The sequence below is a fragment of the Aquarana catesbeiana genome, linkage group LG03 (genome assembly GCF_042186555.1).
Source record: "Aquarana catesbeiana isolate 2022-GZ linkage group LG03, ASM4218655v1, whole genome shotgun sequence".
Classification (NCBI taxonomy): Eukaryota; Metazoa; Chordata; class Amphibia; order Anura; family Ranidae; genus Aquarana; species Aquarana catesbeiana.
Window position 1 is genome coordinate 546065035 of NC_133326.1, and position 19099 is coordinate 546084133.

Consider the following 19099-nt stretch of genomic DNA (forward strand, 5'->3'; position numbering starts at 1 on the left):
TCACGATGCTTTAAATGGCGGCTGCAGTAAGAATTTTCCCCATCAAACTCAAGCGAATGAGGCCATACTGCAACCTCCCTGCAACTACGTACAACGCATACAGCTTCAGTACTCTAGCCCAGTATTTAGAGGGTTAAAGCAGGCAGCAAGAGGTGATACAATGCCTCCTTACTGACGGTCAAATTCTCTCTGCAAAACAATCTTCAGAGAGCAAGACAGACTGAGAACTGAGAGATCAGCAGTCATGTGATCGCTCAGTTCTCAGGCTTAGAGCTGGTGGGGGACAGCTGCAACATGTAGGAGAGTATGTAATTTTGTTTTTACGAATTTCCACATTTCTTTAAAGTGCAACTTTAATCCAAAAAGACAACTACATTTGCAAATAAGCAGGCTTTTTCTTATACAGAGGAGACAAGCTAGGTCTCCTCTGCATTATAGTTTCTTACCTGCCTGTCCGCACTGTACACATACGCAGCTCACTGAACAATTTTGACATCTGTTGAGATAAACAAAACCCCTGCACATGAGGTGGGATGACCACACCTCAGCACGGCTAATCAAAGTAGGCAAAGATCAGAATCAGGAAGAAACCTGGGGAGAAGATGTAAGCAACTGGTGAGGGAGCTCCTGCACGCTGCATCATTGGAGTGAAAATGAGACTAGGTCCACTTTAAGAACTACCAAATGCTTAAAAATGAGTTATAAAGTCTCCAGGTTTTTCACCTTAATGCATTCTATGCATTAAGATGAAAAACCTTCTGTGCTGCAGCTGCTCCCAAAGCCCCTCTTTTTCTTATCGGAGCCCATCCGTTCCAGTGATGTGCACGAGCCCAGCGATTCCAGTCGCTGTCTCATTCCTCACTGGATAGATTTATAGCAGCAGGAGCCAGTGTTGCGTCAATGGACACAGCAGCAGGACTCGTGAGCACGCCCGCAGGGTGCCCCCATGGAAAGCATCTCTCCGTGGGGGCACTTGATGAAGAAGAGGATCGGGGCTGCTCTGTGCAAAACCCTAGCACAGGGCAGGTAAGCATAACATGTTTGTTATGTAAAAAAAATAAATAAATAAAAAACCCTTTTACAATCACTTTAAAGTGGAGTTCCACCCAAAAGAGGAAGCTCCACATGTTTACCACCCACCGTTCCACTGCCACATTTGCCACTTTTCGGGAGGAGGGAGGAGTAGGTTTTGACAGGTACCCGCTCCCACTTCCGGGTAAGATCATCGCACATCTATGACATAGCCGGCCCCTCCTCCTCCCCCATGCTGCCTTCTGGGACAGCTGGATTCCCTTACTTGCAATTCCGGCGCCTGCACCCGAAACCGATGGACAACTGGCAGCTACAAAGACATATGGTCAGGTTGGATGTATTATTCATTAGAGATCTCTACAGATTAAATGCCTTTACTGTACAGAGCCCAAGCACCACTCGAATAGTTCTTTGATCCTTCCCTGTCTTTCTTACTTTTCACACATCCATGATGTATAAGCTCAACATGGAATAATGCTTGTACAACGTGCATTTTTATGCATCTCGGTTGGCGTTAGGATGCCTATGGATTACTCCCCATGAATCGCCTTGATCTGTCCACATCTGCCCTGATGTGCCCGCGTTGACGATGGTGCAGGGTTGGATGGGACATCGAGGTGACTTTCTCTGGGGTGCATCCCAATATCTGAGCCTACTGTCTTACATTGGTTGTATTTGCTCCTAACATGCACTGCTTTGCTTACTGTATATACATTTGTGGACCGATCCTACTCTGTTTAAAAATCCTACTACAAAGTTCCTTTTTGTACTGGTTATACCCATTGTAAATCTCAAATCAACAAACAATGCAGCCAGACATATTGGTGTCATTACCCATACATGGCAATGCCCTTATCTGAGAAATTACTTGTGTACTAGAGTGGCCAAAGCCTGATGGGCAACTAAAACATTAGTTTCCGATCAGGTCTGCCTTACTTTTGACTAAGAGTGCATAGCAGATTCTAAAGCCACTACTGAAACAGAGTCTATGGATACGCCCATTGCTATGCACGGTCAATGAACAGCCAGACAGACCTCATGGAGAACTAGTTTCTCAGTTCCACATCAGCATCTGCCCAGCCCTAGCGAGAAGCACAGTGACCATGGAGGGAGTGCACAGAGGAAGGAGGGTCCGGTAAGGACACTGACCTCTGTGTGAGCACCAACAGACACATGAATCGGGGCTCAAACACTAAGACTTCCTGTGCTGACAGGTTTTTAAAGAGTGTCTGACATCCTTAACCACTTCAGCCCCGGAAGGATTTACCCCCTTCCTGACCAGAGCACTTTTTACAATTTGGCACTGCGTCGCTTTAACTGCTAATTGCGCGGTCATGCAATGCTGTAACCAAACGAAATTTGCGTCCTTTTCTTCCCACAAATAGAGCTTTCTTTTGATGGTATTTGATCACCTCTGCCGTTTTTATTTTTTGCGCTATACACGGAAAAAGACCGAAAATTTTGAAAAAAAATGATATTTTCTACTTTTTGTTCTAAAAAAAATCCAATAAACTCAATTTTAGTCATACATTTAGGCCAAAATGTATTTGGCCACATGTCTTTGGTAAAAAAAATGTCAATAAGTGTATATTTATTGGTTTGCGCAAAAGTTATAGCGCCTACAAACTAGGGTACATTTTCTGGAATTTACACAGTCTTTAATTTATGACTGCCTATGTCATTTCTTGAGGTGCTAAAATGACAGGGCAGTACAAAACCCCCACAAATGACCCCATTTTGGAAAGTAGACACCCCAAGGAAATTGCTGAGAGGCATGTTGAGCCCATTGAATATTCATTTTTTTTGTCCCAAGTGATTGAATAATGAAAAAAAAAAAAAAAAATTACAAAAAGTTGTCACTAAATGATATATTGCTCACACAGGCCATGGGCATATGTGGAATTGCACCCCAAAATACATTTAGCTGCTTCTCCTGAGTATGGGGATACCACATGTGTGGGACTTTTTGGGAGCCTAGCCGCATACGGGGCCCCGAAAACCAATCACTGCCTTCAGGACTTCTAAGGGCGTACATTTTTGATTTTACTCCTCACTACCTATCACAGTTTTGAAGGCCATAAAATGCCCAGATGGCACAAACTCCCCCCAAATGACCCCATTTTGGAAAGTAGACACCCCAAGCTATTTGCTGAGAGGCATGTTGAGTCCATGGAATATTTTATATTTTGACACAAGTTGCGGGAAAGTGACTATTTTTTTTTTTTTTTTTTTTTTTTTTTTTGCACAAAGTTGTCACTAAATGATATATTGCTCACACAGGTCATGGGCATATGTGGAATTGCACCCCAAAATACATTCTGCTGCTTCTCTTGAGTACGGGGATACCACATGTGTGGGACTTTTTAGGAGCCTAGCCGCGTACGGGACCCCGAAAACCAATCACCGCCTTCAGGATTTCTAAGGGTGTACATTTTTGATTTCACTCTTCACTGCCTATCACAGTTTCGGAGGCCATGGAATGCCCAGGTGGCACAAACCCCCCCCAAATGACCCCATTTTGGAAAGTAGACACCCCAAGCTATTTGCTGAGAGGCATGGTGAGTATTTTGCAGCTCTCATTTGTTTTTGAAAATGAAGAAAGACAAGAAAAAACATTTTTTTTTTCTTTTTTTAATTTTCAAAACTTTGTGACAAAAAGTGAGGTCTGCAAAATACTCACTATACCTCTCAGCAAATAGCTTGGGGTGTCTACTTTCCAAAATGGGGTCATTTGGGGGGGGGTTTGTGCCACCTGGGCATTCCATGGCCTCCGAGACTGTGATAGGCAGTGAAGAGTGAAATCAAAAATTTACGCCCTTAGAAAGCCTGAAGGCGGTGCTTGGTTTTCGGGGTCCCATACGTGGCTAGGCTCCCAAAAAGTCTCACACATGTGGTATCCCCGTACTCAGGAGAAGCAACAGAATGTATTTTGGGGTGTAATTTCACATATTCCCATGGCATGTTTGAGCAATATATCATTTAGTGACAACTTTGTGCAAAAAAAAAAAAAAAAAATAATAATTTGTCTCTTTCCCGCAACTTGTGTCACAATATAAAATATTCCATGGACTCGACATGCCTCTCAGCAAATAGCTTGGGGTGTCTACTTTCCAAAATGGGGTCATTTGGGGGGGTTTGAACTGTCCTGGCATTTTATGCACAACATTTAGAAGCTTATGTCACACATCACCCACTCTTCTAACCACTTGAAGACAAAGCCCTTTCTGACACTTTTTGATTACATGAAAAAATTATTTTTTTTTGCAAGAAAATTACTTTGAACCCCCACACATTATATATTTTTTTAAAGCAAATGCCCTACAGATTAAAATGGTGGGTGTTTAATTTTTTTTTTTCACACAGTATTTGCGCAGCGATTTTTCAAACGCATTTTTTGGGGAAAAAACACACTTTTTTACATTTTAATGCACTAAAACACACTATATTGCCCAAATGTTTGATGAAATAAAAAAGATGATCTTAGGCCGAGTACATGGATACCAAACATGACATGCTTTACAATTGCGCACAAACGTGCAGTGACAACAAAATAAATACATTTTTAAAAGCCTTTAAAAGCCTTTACGGGTTACCACTTTAGATTTACAGAGGAGGTCTACTGCTAAAATTACTGCCCTCGATCTGACCGTCGCGGTGATACCTCACATGCATGGTGCAATTGCTGTTTACATTTGACGCCAGACCGACGCTTGCGTTCGCCTTAGCGCGAGAGCAGGGGGGACAGGGGTGCTTTTTTTTTTTTTTTTTTTTTTTCTTTATTATTTTTTTGCTTTTTTATCTTATTTTAAAACTGTTCCTTTCATTTTTTTTTTTTTTTAATCATTTTTATTGTTATCTCAGGGAATGTAAATATCCCCTATGATAGCAATAGGTAGTGACAGGTACTCTTTTTTGAAAAAATTGGGGTCTATTAGACCCTAGATTTCTCCTCTGCCCTCAAAGCATCTGACCACACCAAGATAGGTATGATAAAATGCTTTCCCAATTTCCCAATGGCGCTATTTACATCCGGCGAAATCTAAGTCATAAAATGCTCGTAGCTTCCGGTTTCTTAGGCCATAGAGATGTTTGGAGCCACTCTGGTCTCTGATCAGCTCTATGGTCAGCTGGCTGAATCACCGGCTGCATTCTCAGGTTCCCTGTTGAGACAGGAGAGCCAGAGAAAAACACGGAAGACGGTGGGGGGGGGGGGGGGGGGCATTCTCTCCCACTGCTTGTAAAAGCAGTCTAGAGGCTAATTAGCCGCTAGGATTGCTTCTACATGAAAGCCGACCGCTGGCTGAAAAGAATGATACCAAGATGATACCTAAACCTGCAAGCATCATTCTGGTATAACCACTCAAAGTCGTGAATGCTGTACCTGAAGACAAAAATATGGTTAACAATAAAGCACAGTAAACGGTAAAGTATAAAAAATTGCAGACCTGAAAAGCAAACATGATAAAACATAATAACAATAAAACATTGCAGAATAGAATACAGTAAAAAAGAGCAGAACAATAGAGAGAATAGAGAGAGAGAGAGAGAGAGAATAGAGAGAGAACAATAAAACGACAACTATTATTTTTTATTTTATATTTTTGTTTGTGTTTTTTTTTTTTTTTTTTTTTACACTTTTTTTGTAACTAACTTTTATAACTGTAACCGGTTCCAGGTTCGGGTCTCTCAAAATGCGATGGCATCTTGGGAGACCCTGTGAAAGTGTGCCTAGTCTGTGCAATGCTGTACCCTACGCTAATACTCAACTAGTGAATGGTAGCGTTCAAAACATTCACCAATGCAAAGACCAGGTTTGTCAAGACAGGAGGGACAATAATAGCGGGTGTCACGCCTATAGCCGCGCTTGCTGCAGACACAACATCTTTTTTGGGGGAGTTCGTTGGGTAGGGGTACTCGGGAGGACATAAAAATGCCTCTCATGCAGCCGACTGCATTTGGTTGGGGATGTGAATGGGGGAAGTACGGGCGCTGCAGAAGTGGTGGGTTCCCAATTAGGATTGGCGAATGCAGCAGGAAGGGCATTATGGGCACGACGGGCCTGTGTTTGTCTTTTTGGTGGCAGCGGGACACTATTTGTGCTTGCCACCTCACCAGCTTGAACTGCACTTATGGGACTCGCCACGTCACCAAGTGTTACTGCAGTGCTGGTTTGACTACGACCGGGGTGTACTAGGCCGCTGGCGCTTGCCAGTTCACCAAAACGCTACCAAAAAAACTGTTAACGATCGCAGGGATCAGGCCTGACTCTGCGAACGCTGCAGTTATGCGTTTAGTGTTTTGTAAGTGACAGTGATCGATCGATACTGCACTTGGGTGGGCTGGGATGGGCCGGGCGGAGGGGCAAAACGCAGGTGCTAGCAGGTATCTGGGCTGATCCCACTAACACTGCGTTTTTGGGAACCCTAAACTGCTGGGGACTCTAGTATAGATCCGATCGGATCAGATCAGATATTGATCAGTTCAGATACTATACCACTAAGGGAGGTGTACGGTGCGTGCGTGGGTGTTAGCGCTACTGGCACTAACCTGACGCTGCCTGGGGCTGGTGCTTGCCAGTTCACCAAAACGCTACCAAAAAAACTGTTAGCGATCGCAGGGATCAGGCCTGACTCTGCGAACGCTGCAGTTATGCGTTTAGTGTTTTGTAAGTGACAGTGATCGATCGATACTGCACTTGGGTGGGCTGGGCTGGGCCGGGCAGAGGGGCAAAACGCAGGTGCTAGCAGGTATCTGGGCTGATCCTGCTAACACTGCGTTTTTGGGAACCCTAAACTGCTGGGGACGCTAGTATAGATCTGAACGGATCAGATATTGATCCGATCAGATACTATACCACTAAGGGAGGCGTATGCTGCGTGTGTGGGTGTTAGCGGTACTGGCGCTAATCTGACGCTGCCTGGGGCGACGCATATCACCGCCGGGCGATCAAGGGGTTAAACCTTTATTCGGTAATAAACGGCGGGTGCCCCGAACTAACCAGCGTCACCCGTAACGGTTATACGGTGATCACTGGTGAAAGGGTTAACTAGGGGGCAATCAAGGGGTTAAAACATATATTAGATAGTATATGGGGGTCCCTGTCGCTATAAAACGCTGACGGCGAACCTAAATATTTACGTCCCTAACTAGCGTCACCAGCGACACTAATACAGCGATCAGAAAAATGATCGCTTAGCGACACTGGTGACAGGGGGTGATCAAGGGGTTAAAACTTTATTAGGGGGGGTTAGGGGGGTATCCTAGACCTAAAGGGGGCCTAACACTCACTGCCCTAACACTGTAACTGTCACAAACTGACACCAATACAGTAATCAGGAAAAAAAAAAAAAAAAAACCTGCTTGGTGTCAGTTTGTGACGGGGGGGGGGGGGGAATCGGGTTGTTTTGTGTGCCTGGCATGTTCTACTGTGTGTGTAGTGTGTTGGTGCACTCACATTACAGTCTTCTCTCCTCGGCCCAGAACGGAAAATACCGAGCCGAGGAGAGATGACATCATTTCCTCTGCCTCTGTGTACAATACAGAGGCAGGGAAATGATCCCATTGGCTGAGAGCGATCGCGAGGGGGGGGGCCACGAATGGATGGCCACCCCCTCACCACCGATCGCCGGGGGAGATTTGCCGACCGCCGCAGGCACCGGGGGGGGGGGGGGGGGGGGGGTCCGATCTGACCCCCCGCCCGCGGGCAGGCAAGGACGTACAGGTAAGCCCTTTTGCCTGCCCGTGCCGCTCTGTCGACGTACATCGTCGTGCGGCGGTCGGCAACTGGTTAAAAAAAAACTTTTTTTTTTTTTTTTACTTTTATTGCTGTCACAAGGAATGTAAACATCCCTTGTGACAGTAATAGGTGGTGACAGGTACTCTTTATGGAGGGATTGGGGGTCTAAAAGACCCCCGATCCCTCCTTTGCACTTCAAAGTATTCAGATCGCCGAAAACGGCGATTCTGAACACTGTATATTTTTTTTTTAAAACCGGCGCCACTGGCAGCCGAGTAAACGGGAAGTGGAGTTGTGACGTCGCTTTCGCGTTTACACTGGGAAGGCTGGAACGAAGCCGCCCACAGCTTCATTCCAGCCTGCCCCCAGCCGCCGAAGGCAGCCGATTGGACACCGGGCCTCCCGATCGCACGAAAGGCCCGGTAAGAGCGGCGGGAGGCGACGGGAGGGGGGGGGCATGTCCCCTCCCGCTCCTCCGGTATAACAGCCGAGCGGCTTTTAGCCGCATCGGTTGTTCTACTCGGATAGCCGATCGCTGGCTCTAAACAATGGTACCGGGATGATGCCTGCAGCTGCAGGCATCATCCCGGTATAACCCCGGAAAGCCGAGTACGCAGATCTTAATCTTTTCTTAATTTTAAGAATTTTTTTTTTTTAAAGTGCCCCCCATGCTCAAAGGTAAACTAATGTGCCGGTACCACATGTGTTCAAACGATCGCCCCACACATGAGGCATCACCACGAACATCAGATCATGGGCAGTACTTTCAACACTAGGCCTCTTTTGTAAATCTAAAGTGGTAACCTGTAAAGGCTTTTAAAGCATTGCCTATGGATAGCAAAATTTACATTGTTTGAAGCGCGACATGTTTGGTATCCATTTACTCTAACATTATCTTTTATATTTTACAAAAAATTGGGTTATGCATTGTGTTTTTTTGCATTAAAATACAAAAAAACATTTTTTTTCCCATTTTTACCTGAAAACAATGGGTTTGCTAAAAAGTTACGCAAATATTGTGCAACATAAAAATTTGCAACTACTGTCTTTGCATTCTACAAAGCCTCTGCTTTTAGAGCATATGTAATGTTCTGGGGGTTTTAAATAATTTTATGGCCAAAAATGCTGATACATGTGTGGAAAAAAAAAAATCTGAGAACTAATGTTGAAGTGGTCCATATATTTAAAAAAAGTACCTAAAGTATCCCTATAAAGTCTTCAACAAGTTGATTTCAATACAAGCTGCCTATGGAGTCCTATGTATTAACCTGCACCAAAGAAACAACTAGAAAACTAAGAAATGTACTTTAGTTTAAAGGTATGCTTTGTGAATTGGAACACAAACAAAGCGGTGGTTTCTCAAATTTGATTGAAGCAGATTAAATGCAGGTCAGAAGAAGGTGAGCTGCATGTCAAATCCTTCTGTAAATAAATATGACAAACCAAGGCCATTAGCACACCCACAAAGCCCACCGACATGCCTTAAATGACCGATTTGATTAAACTTCTAGAAGAGAACACAGCTGATAAGCCCTGCAATAAAACACAGCTCCAGCACTTACCGAAATGTGCCATCCAGGTTGGACTTGTGGATGAAACTGAGTTTTGCATCAGCCCAGTAAAGCTTCTGCTCTTCATAATCCAATGTCAGGCCATTTGGCCAATATATCTCAGAGTCTATAATAACAGATCGTTGTGTCCCATCCATCCCCGCACGTTCGATCTTTGGCACTTCACCCCAGTCAGTCCAGTACATGTACCTGAAAGACAAAAAAAAGGCATGGTAAAAACCAGTGAAAGACGGTAGCACTGCATTTCACCTGATGGACAGTAAAAAGGTACACAAGAAACATCAAGAAAGCACATACAACTGCAATACATAAAGCATTTGTAGATAACAAGTAGATGAGCACTTTAAAATTCCAACCTGCTACACTTTCCTCAAAGCTGAAGTTTAATCTGCTTATATTTTGCCCTTACTGGTTCCTCCAACTAGATAACACAACAACTGCTAGATAACACTGACCTTCAGACATACCGCTAAATACACAAGATATCGGTGTGTATATATTGGTTTATATCTCTTTATGTATATAAATAGATACTATTCATATTATATACACATTCCCCTGCCAATCAATTTTTATTTTTGTCCATTCTGTGCTAAGATTTACAAAGATCTGAAGCCCCTCCCCAAAGATCTTTCCCTGCAGATGCCAAAGCACAGGGAAAGATCATGTGACCACACAACAGCGCTGCAGAAATAAGGGAAAACAAAACACACACACACAAATCATGGCAATAATACTTTTATTTATTATCACTTTAAAGCATACAACTGTACAACGGAGTGCCTTGGGTTTTTTTATTTTAAAAGCTGTCTGGTTAGGTTTCATAGCTTATAAATCTACATTGCAGTTCACTAAGCACCTACATGAAATAGTACCAAGTCTGACCTGGCTGCATATGCATAGAAAGCGTTAACATCACTTGTATATGAGAAATGGGGCTTGTCTCCAGTATGGGGATTATGTCACCAGTAAATGCCATAGACAATTACCCTTTGTTGCTGACAAAAAGTTCAGCCTTGAGAAGACAAGTTGAAACAGACAGTTGCGCCACCTCCAATTAGCAAATCATTAAAAGAAATCACCCAGCTTGTATAGTAAACCGCAAAATTTGTTCTCCAATGAAAGAAAGAGCAACACAAAAAAGGCTCCTCCCACAGCCACCAATCACAGATCAAGGGGTGGGGGGTTGACACTAGAGAATTGAAAGATGAAATTGTAACTATAAAAAAATATCTGCACCTGTTGTTAGAAAGATGAGATGATTTTCAGCATCTCCCAGGCTTAAAAACGTAACATAACCAAACCAAATAACCAACTGATAAAAAAAAAAAAAAAAAAAAAGGGGGGGGGGGGGGTTGGTCAGCAGACAGTTGTGAATGTTTTTAGTAATTCGTGTGTGGTATTCCTGACCAAATGATTCTTTTTAGAAACGGAACATGCTAAATGATGAAAGAATAGTCTCTCATAGTTTTAAACTGGTGATGGGTGAATTATGCAATACCAAAAATGGTACTACAGAAATGTCGTTCCATCTAGCCAATTGTTATGCAGAAAACATTACAAAATGTAAAAAAATTACATTAAAAAAAACAAATTAAAAAGTCCTCTTCAAGCAATAAAAGGCAGTCCTTTTTCACTAGCAATGTGTCACTGCTCTCCCCCTCCCATGCACAAGGCTCTCTTCACCTTCAAAGCTGAATTCTTGGGCAAAATCTTTTTTTTTTTTTTTTTTTGCTTCTTTGTTTTGGATAGTGTGGGACAAAATGTTTTTCCATTCCCCCAGTGTTGGTCTATACTTGGGGGATTCCCCTCACTCCCCCAACCTCTGGACATGACAGGAAAAATATATTGTCCCAAAGCGAGTGGAAATCTCATCTTTCACATAAGTGACAAGAAAGTATTTCCCTCTCACTCTACCAAGATGTGGGGACTCTACTGAGGCATAGTAGGAGACTCTCATAATGGGCACAACAGGGGTGCAGACCTGAGAACTCTGTACTGGCATGGTGGCAGTGCCCCTCAGAATGAGCACAGCAGGGGAGCAGACCCAGGAACTCCATTTAGGAATGATGGGAACCCAGCAAAATGGGTACATAATAGGTATACCGAACCACAAACTCGGTGCAAGAAGGGTGGAGACCCTCTCATGGGTTCAGCAGGTATGCATACCTGGTAACATGATGCAGAAAGGTCACCAATACCAAGTAAATAGGAGATGGAAGAAATTGTCAGGAGACTTTTTCTCTTCAACACACACTAAAAACTAAATCCGTTGCATGGACAGAGTTTAAGGCTGAACTCCAGCTTTCGATATACTTTACATAGTTTGTTTGGGCCAGCTTGGCCCAAACGAACCATGTCCCTCACCAACATTTGAAGGCCACTGGATGTGTGGTATAAACTATGTAGCTCAGGCTACATACAGATTATTATTCTAATAATACAGGCTTGATTTAGCACCAACAGTTTACACAGCATTTTACAATGTAAGGGGGGGGGGGGGGGGGAGAGACAGTACAACAACAATGCAGTTCAATACAGAAGGAATAGGAGAGCCCTGCTCATTGAGCTTACAATCTAAAGGGAGGTGGCGCATACAGCACTGTGTTCGAAGTTCGAGCCGAGACTTCTTGTCTCATACCTCGAACAGAGTCTATCTGATCAGTGCTCAGTCATTTAGAGAAAGTAATGTATTCTCGCAATCAATACAAAGCTTTCTCCGATTGGCTGAGTCAGAGGTTGTGACATCATCAGCCTCCACTCTGACTCAAAGAATCAGTAGAAGCTTTGCATTTAATGCTAGAATACATTGTTTTTACTGCCTGAGATGCTCTCCTATGTCCCATAGGAGAAGCCCAGACTGGACTTCTCCTTTAAAAAGCAGAACACAGCATCCAGGCACGATCACTGCCGGTGAGGTTTGCACGAGTAGCTTCATTCAATTGTTTTATACATGAAAAAAAAAAAAAAAAAAAAAAAAAAAAAAAACCAGGAGATTTCTGGGACAAACTGGTGTCAAAACTAGCTATCCAAATCCAATCCAAACAGAGAATGTAGGAAAACAGACAACATGACAGAGCATGCCATCTAGTCATGTGAACACACCTGCCCTTCACACATACTTCATGACAGGAAGAAAAGGACACGTTACAAAAGGAGGGGAGGAAAAATAAAAATCTGAATCTGTGGCTATAGGGTTTCTGTATGATGCAAAGCAGTTTAAACTGGCAACTAAACATTTAATCCAGGGGTCTGAAACTGGATACGATACCTAGGCTAACATACAATCTTTCACATTCGTTTTTAAAATTACTCACTTGGCAACTTCCTGAATTTGCAGGTGTAACACCAACAATGACATCTTGGTTTGTTTAAAGCGGAGGTCCGCCGAAAAAAAAAATATATATATATTAAAAGCCAGCAGCTACAAAATACTGCAGCTGCTGACTTTTAATATATGGACACTTACCTGTCCAGGGAGCCCACGATGGCGGCAGCCGAAGCCGATCCATCCTTCGGCTCTCGGCAGCTGCCGCCACCATCCTCGGTAAGGGAATAAGGAAGTGAAGCCGTGCGGCTTCACTTCCTGGTTCCCTACTGCGCATGCGCGAGTCGCGCTGCGCGTCCTCTCAGGTCCCTGCTGTGTTCTGGGACCTGTGTGTCTCCTAGAATACAGTGGCGGAGGACGGGGTAGGCGCTGGAAGTGGCACAGGTCACCGCAAGCGCCGTGATGATCTATGCCAGGAAGTGGGAGCAAATACCTGTATTAGACAGGTATCTGCTCCCTCCTCCCCCCTGAAAGGTGCCAAATGTGACACCGGGGCCATTTTTTCTTTAAAAATACTTGTTTTAATCTTTTTCTCATCCATTATTATATCTCAGGGTTGCTGATCTCCGGCAGCCTTTTGCAGCCACTTCCTGTCTGACCTTTAGTTCCACCAGCCACTCCCTATTAGATTGTAAGCTCACAGGAGCAGGACACTCCTAACCCTCTTGTATTGAATTGTATGGTCTCCCTTTATATTGTAAAGCGCTGCGCAAACTGTTGGCGCTATATAAATCCTGTATAATAATACCACTACTACATGCACGATAGCTAAAATGCATTTTTCAGGGTGTGTTTCATGATGGGGACAACAGTGGATCATATCTGCATGACAAGTCTTGAAACAGACACTTTAAGCCTCAATTGGGCCTCAACTGGAAGTTGTGTAATAGCTAGGGATGAGCCAAACACCCTCCGGTTCGGTTCGCAGCAGAACATGCGAACAGGCAAAAAAAATTTGTTAGAACACACGAACACCGTTAAAGTCTATGGGACACGAACGTGAAAAATCAAAAGTGCTAATTTTAAGGGTTAATATGCAAGTTATTGTCATAAAAAGTGTTTGAGGACCCGGGTCCTGCCCCAGGGGACATGGATCAATGCAAAAAAATGGCCGTTTTTTTCGGGAGCAGTGATTTTAATAATGCTTAAAGTGAAACAATAAAAGTGAAATATTGAACCCGGGTTCCCAAACACTTTTTATGACAATACCACGCATATATGCCTTTAAAATGAGCACTTTTGATTTGTCCCATAGACTTTTAAAGGGTGTTCTGCGGCTTTCGAATTTGCCGCTAACACTCCAAATTGTTCGCTATTAGGCGAACACCCGATGTTCGAGTCAAACGGAAGTATTCACACATGTGAATGCACCCGTACTACACTTAGATGCGGGAAACCCCAGCGGGGAACACTCACGATTACTGCATGAGCGATTATCTGTGAGTGGCCGTGATTAAGTGAGGGAGCTGGTAGCTTCCCATTGCTTTCTATGAGGCTGCTTCTTTCAGCTAATCGGGGGAACCCATTCTGGGGTTCTCGCATCTAAATCTTAGTGGGGGTGTATTCGCAGGTGTGAATGCACCGTAAAGGACTAAGGATCTGTGGAGAATAACGTGCGTGCTTGTTCAAGCAATTATATTTTTACAGAAACCAATGCCAAATATGAACTATTTAGCTTATAAAAAAAAAAAAACAGCTCACTTGGCTTTATCCGTGAACAAAACTGCTCCATCCTGTCCCTCCCAAGAACCATTTCCCCATTAGGTACCACCATCTTGTCTCCGACACAGCAAACAGAAAGGAAAGACAGCCTGTCAATTTTTGCCACTGGTCAAAAGACTGCTCAGGCTTCCTGACCCTAAAGTAGAATAGGCAACTTGTTTTTTGGATAGAGTAAGGGAAGATTATAACCCTTGTCAGATTTTTTTTTTTTCGCCATCCGTTTCCCCATTGCAGAGATTTCCCTTCACTTCCTGTTCCACAGCCAAACAGGAAGTGAAAAGGAAATCTCTGCAAATTAGGGGGATCCCTTGCCCCCCCCCCAGGTCACCAGAACTAAGTCCTCGTATGAAGTCCCCCCCCCCCCCCCCAATTACTTTTCTGGGGACAACCCAAAATGTAGGATTTTCTTCTATTTTCACTGATAATGGTAATAGGACAAAGAGAGAGAATCTCTTAATGGGGACACAGACAGCAATTGACTGATGACTTAAAACTGACAGGGGTTCTAATCGCTCTATGCAAAAAAAAAAAAATTATATATATATATATATATATATATATATATATATATACACACACATATATACACACACACACAAACTTTAAAATATCACTGCACTAGGCATACATTAGAGTCCAAGGAGAATGGTCTGAGACTGATAAAAGCTGCACTCCTTGTGTCAGATGGTTTAAATATGTATATTAGTAATAATGCTGTTTAGTCAAATCAACTCATACCTGCTACTGCAAATGAGTTAAACAGCGACAGAGCAGATTATGAATGTACAGCTATGATTACATATTTCCAAAATGAAAAATGTTCGCTTTAACCCTTTCACTGCAATGTCCCTAATGCAGCCAGACTGACAGAACCACTTCAGGGACCATGAGCTTATAAAAGGAACTGTTAAGCAAACTCTGCTGAACGAACCAATAGCTGTGATCAGCGGCTAACAAGCCATTGATCCCAGCTATTTACCTAAAATGTACCCTCCAACCCACAGCAGCTGCTCCGCTTCCTCCACTGCTCTTACATTTCTATCCCCCCCATACTGTGATCCTCCCCTCTTGTCTCCAATCCCTTCACCCCCAACCCCTGCAGCACTGCCAGCTTCTCCCTCCTTCCGGCTTCAGCTGCTGCAGGGGAGCAACAGGGGATCGCTCTCTGAAGACAGTAAATTGTTTACGATGCTTCAGTTTGTGGGTGAACAGGAAGGCTGTATCCCAATAGACATCAATGGGACTGCCTGCACGGGAATGCACAGAACATCGGTGCATTCATGTGTGGGTAAACAGCCCTCCACAGGCATACACTTTTTGTACGCCCCACATGAATGAGTAGGAAATTTGTAAGTTATGTTGTGTTCAGGTCTGCTAATAATGACTTTATCAAATCACCATTTTCTCTAAAATTACACTAAACATTTGCACAACTATTGCAGAGAGTAAATATCAGTAGCACTTGTTTTTTTATTCTACAGGCCATGTGCTTTCAGGAAGTGTAAGGGTTAGGGGGTCCCATAAAAACTCTGAAAGCTAAGTGAAAAATGATAACTTCCAGATTAGAGCAATTTTGCTTTCTCAGTTGTGTACCATCAATTTTCACAGTCAAAAATATACGTTATTCAACAGCTCAATACAGTTTTAGCTTTTATACTTAGTGGAAATTTAGCAGGAATTTTGTTTTGTCAATTTGTGTCTGCTAATATTAATGTATTTTTAGAGAAAATATTGTTTTGATAAACATCTGCCAAAAAAAAAAAAAAAAAAATCCAGAAACCCCCTAATATTTTACTTATCCTATGCTTTCAGAAAATATATGATTTATGGGTGTTTTTTTAGAGGGTTACAGCTCCCACTTCCTCCTGGCGCACCCACAGCGCCGGAAGGAAGATCACCTCTCCCCCCTCCCTCTTGACAATCATCTGGGACACGTCACAGGCCCCAAAAGATTGCCCGACCATTCAGAAAGCACAGCGCAACCTGCGCATGCGCAGTGTGCACCCAGCTGTGAAGCAGCAAGCTGTCACAGCTAGGTACCCACACTTGCAAAGCCGGGGCCGCAGAGAGAAGAGAGGCTTCGGGCAGCCGCATCGCTGGACCGTAGGACAGGCGAGTGTCTATTAAACGTCAGCAGCTACACTTTTTGTAGCTGCTGACTTAATGGACACAGACATGGGTAGAGATCTGCTTTAAGAAAGCTAGCTGCCATTGCCGACCTCTACTTTTGTTTAGAATAGTCAAGTCAGCGGTCATGCTGAATCAACTGACTTTAGTACTATCCAAATATGCAGATCAGGAGTTCTGACTTCACTTTGGTTTTCTTGATTTTTATGCTTCTTCCAGCCAAGACAACTACCATTTACAAAACAAGTCAGCATGTGCCAAGGAGCAGCAGGCTGGCCAGTGATGGTGGGGACAGAGGAGGGGGGATGGAATGTGAGAATACAGGCACATCAGCACAGCTCTCAGCTGTACATCAACACATGCTCCATTTCATGCTTTGTATTTTGCAACTCAAGTTCAAAAGCATTCCACCATGGGACTAGCCCAGGCTCAGCACCTCCCCCCACAAAAAAAAAAAAAGAGCCACCAGCTTTACATGAACGTGTAACTACAGAAAGTCCCACTAATGGCTTTTGTTACCAGGATCTCTAATGCACAATCTAGACTGAATTCTCTCAGATTCCAATTGGAACAAGACAGCTCAGCTGTAAATGCACACTCAGTTGGAACAAGGACCTGGCAACTGTACAAAACCCACTAAACAAAAACCCAATAATAAACTAATTTCTACCTGATGATCCTGCCAGTACCACACTTCCTGTCCTAAGGGGACAACACTTGCTGCATCTATGGAGGAACAGCATTGTGACCCTGGAAAAGGACTACAAATCCCTTTCTGTTGCCCTCTACAATATAGGTGGAGGCCTTCTATAGTCCACAGAGAGCTGGAAACAAAGCTAATAGCACAAGCAGGGAGGCACAGACAAATTTAAAAAGGCAGAATTACCAGCCATTTTACCACACTTAAAAGCGGTTGTATTGCCCGCTTGGTTTTTACATAGAATAAGGCTTACCTGTAGGTAAAATGAATATCTCCTAAACCTGCACACGCGGTTTAGGAGATATTTACCCTGCATGCAGCCGCCGTCAGTGGCACATGCCTTCTGAAGATGCGGCGTATCTTGTCAGAACTTCAGATCTCCTTGCCAGAATGGACAGCTCCTGTGCGCATGTGCTGGAGTGACGTCATCCCAGCTCCGCCCACTCACAGCGCTGGAGCCCGCGAACACGGAAGAGGGAAGAGGGAACATGTCAGCCCCCAGAGTGTTGACTGGGCGCCGCTGCAGGGGCTTCGCTCTAAGGCATTTCATAATGTACTAGCACATTATGCTATTGTCTTGCAGGTTTTTTTTTTCTTCAGCAGGGACAGGGAAGCTAGTCAGAGTTGATGGGAATGGATGGAGCCAAATACAGGGCAATCTTAGAAGAAAACAAATCTTAGAGTCTGCAAAAAAGACTTGGGACTGGGGTGTTCACTTTACAGCAGGTCAACGACCCTAAACATACAGCCAGAGCTACAATGGAATGGTTTATATCAAAGTATATTCATGTGTTAGAATGGTCCAGACCTAAATCCAATTGAGAATCTGTGGCAAGACTTGAGAATTGCTGTTCATCCATATAATCTGACAGAGCTTGGAGGTATTTGGCAAAGAAGAATGGGCAAAAATGTCACTCTAGATTTGCAAAGCTGGTAGAGACATCCACAAAAAGATTTGCAGTTGTAATTGCAGTGGAAGGTGGTTCTACAAAGTATTGACTCAGGGGGGCTGAATACAAATGCATTAAACACTTTTCAGATAATTTATTAAAAAATATTGAAAATCATTTTCCTTCCACTTCACAATTATGTGTCACATAGTGTTGGTCCATCGCATAAAATCCAAATAAAAGACATTTACGGTTTTTGCTTGTAACATGACAAATGGTCAAGGGGCATAAATACTTTTTCAAGGCACTGTATCTGATCCTGTCAGTGACTTTTCTTCCCTGTTCTAAACTTACCAAAGCACAGAAGCTGATCTGTGCTTGTGTGTACACACACTCCAGGCTAACAAACCAATTGCTTCCGTGAACCCACCAGTACATTTGCGATCTGCACACCACAGTAGAGTGAAGGAGAGGCATTAGGGAGAACCTGTTATAGTAAAAAAAATGCTCACATTGATCCCCCAAGCATGTTTGACACATGAAAACATCATTTGTGCTATACATGTTAACATGTTTCTGTGCACGCTGAAGTGACAGCAATAATTCTAGGGTAACTGTAAACTATAGGCTTTTAAATTGCTGTTTGATAAACTTGGGTACCTAATAATTTTCCACATTGTTTCACAGGTGCACACTATTATAAGGCTTGACATGTTGGATATTTGTGTGCTTGGCAAAACCCTCATCTTTTATATTTTCTTTTACCAGTCCTTTATTCTCCAGGGTCTCTGCCTGTTGGAAGCTTTTAACTATATTTCAGGCCTAATTATTTTCGTTCTTAGCCTCTTCTGGACCACCCCACGCGGCACCTCCTGCGTTAAATCATATACCTGTATGTGCAATTTCGTGCACCGGTTCTGGGGTATGCGCCGACGACGACCCGCTCCCGCTTTGATTGGACACAGTGGAAGCCAATCAGCACCCAGCGATCAT

The 19099-nt window shown here is 43.5% G+C and overlaps 1 protein-coding gene across 1 annotated transcript in view; it reads right to left on the bottom strand.

Annotated features, from left to right (window-relative positions):
* Positions 1 to 19099, bottom strand: part of LRP6 (LDL receptor related protein 6) — a 143936-nt gene that overhangs the window by 100783 nt on the left and 24054 nt on the right. The window contains exon 3 of the mRNA XM_073621513.1: positions 9331 to 9528. Within this exon, the coding sequence (XP_073477614.1) occupies positions 9331 to 9528 (198 nt within the window). The remainder of the gene's footprint in view (positions 1 to 9330; positions 9529 to 19099) is intronic.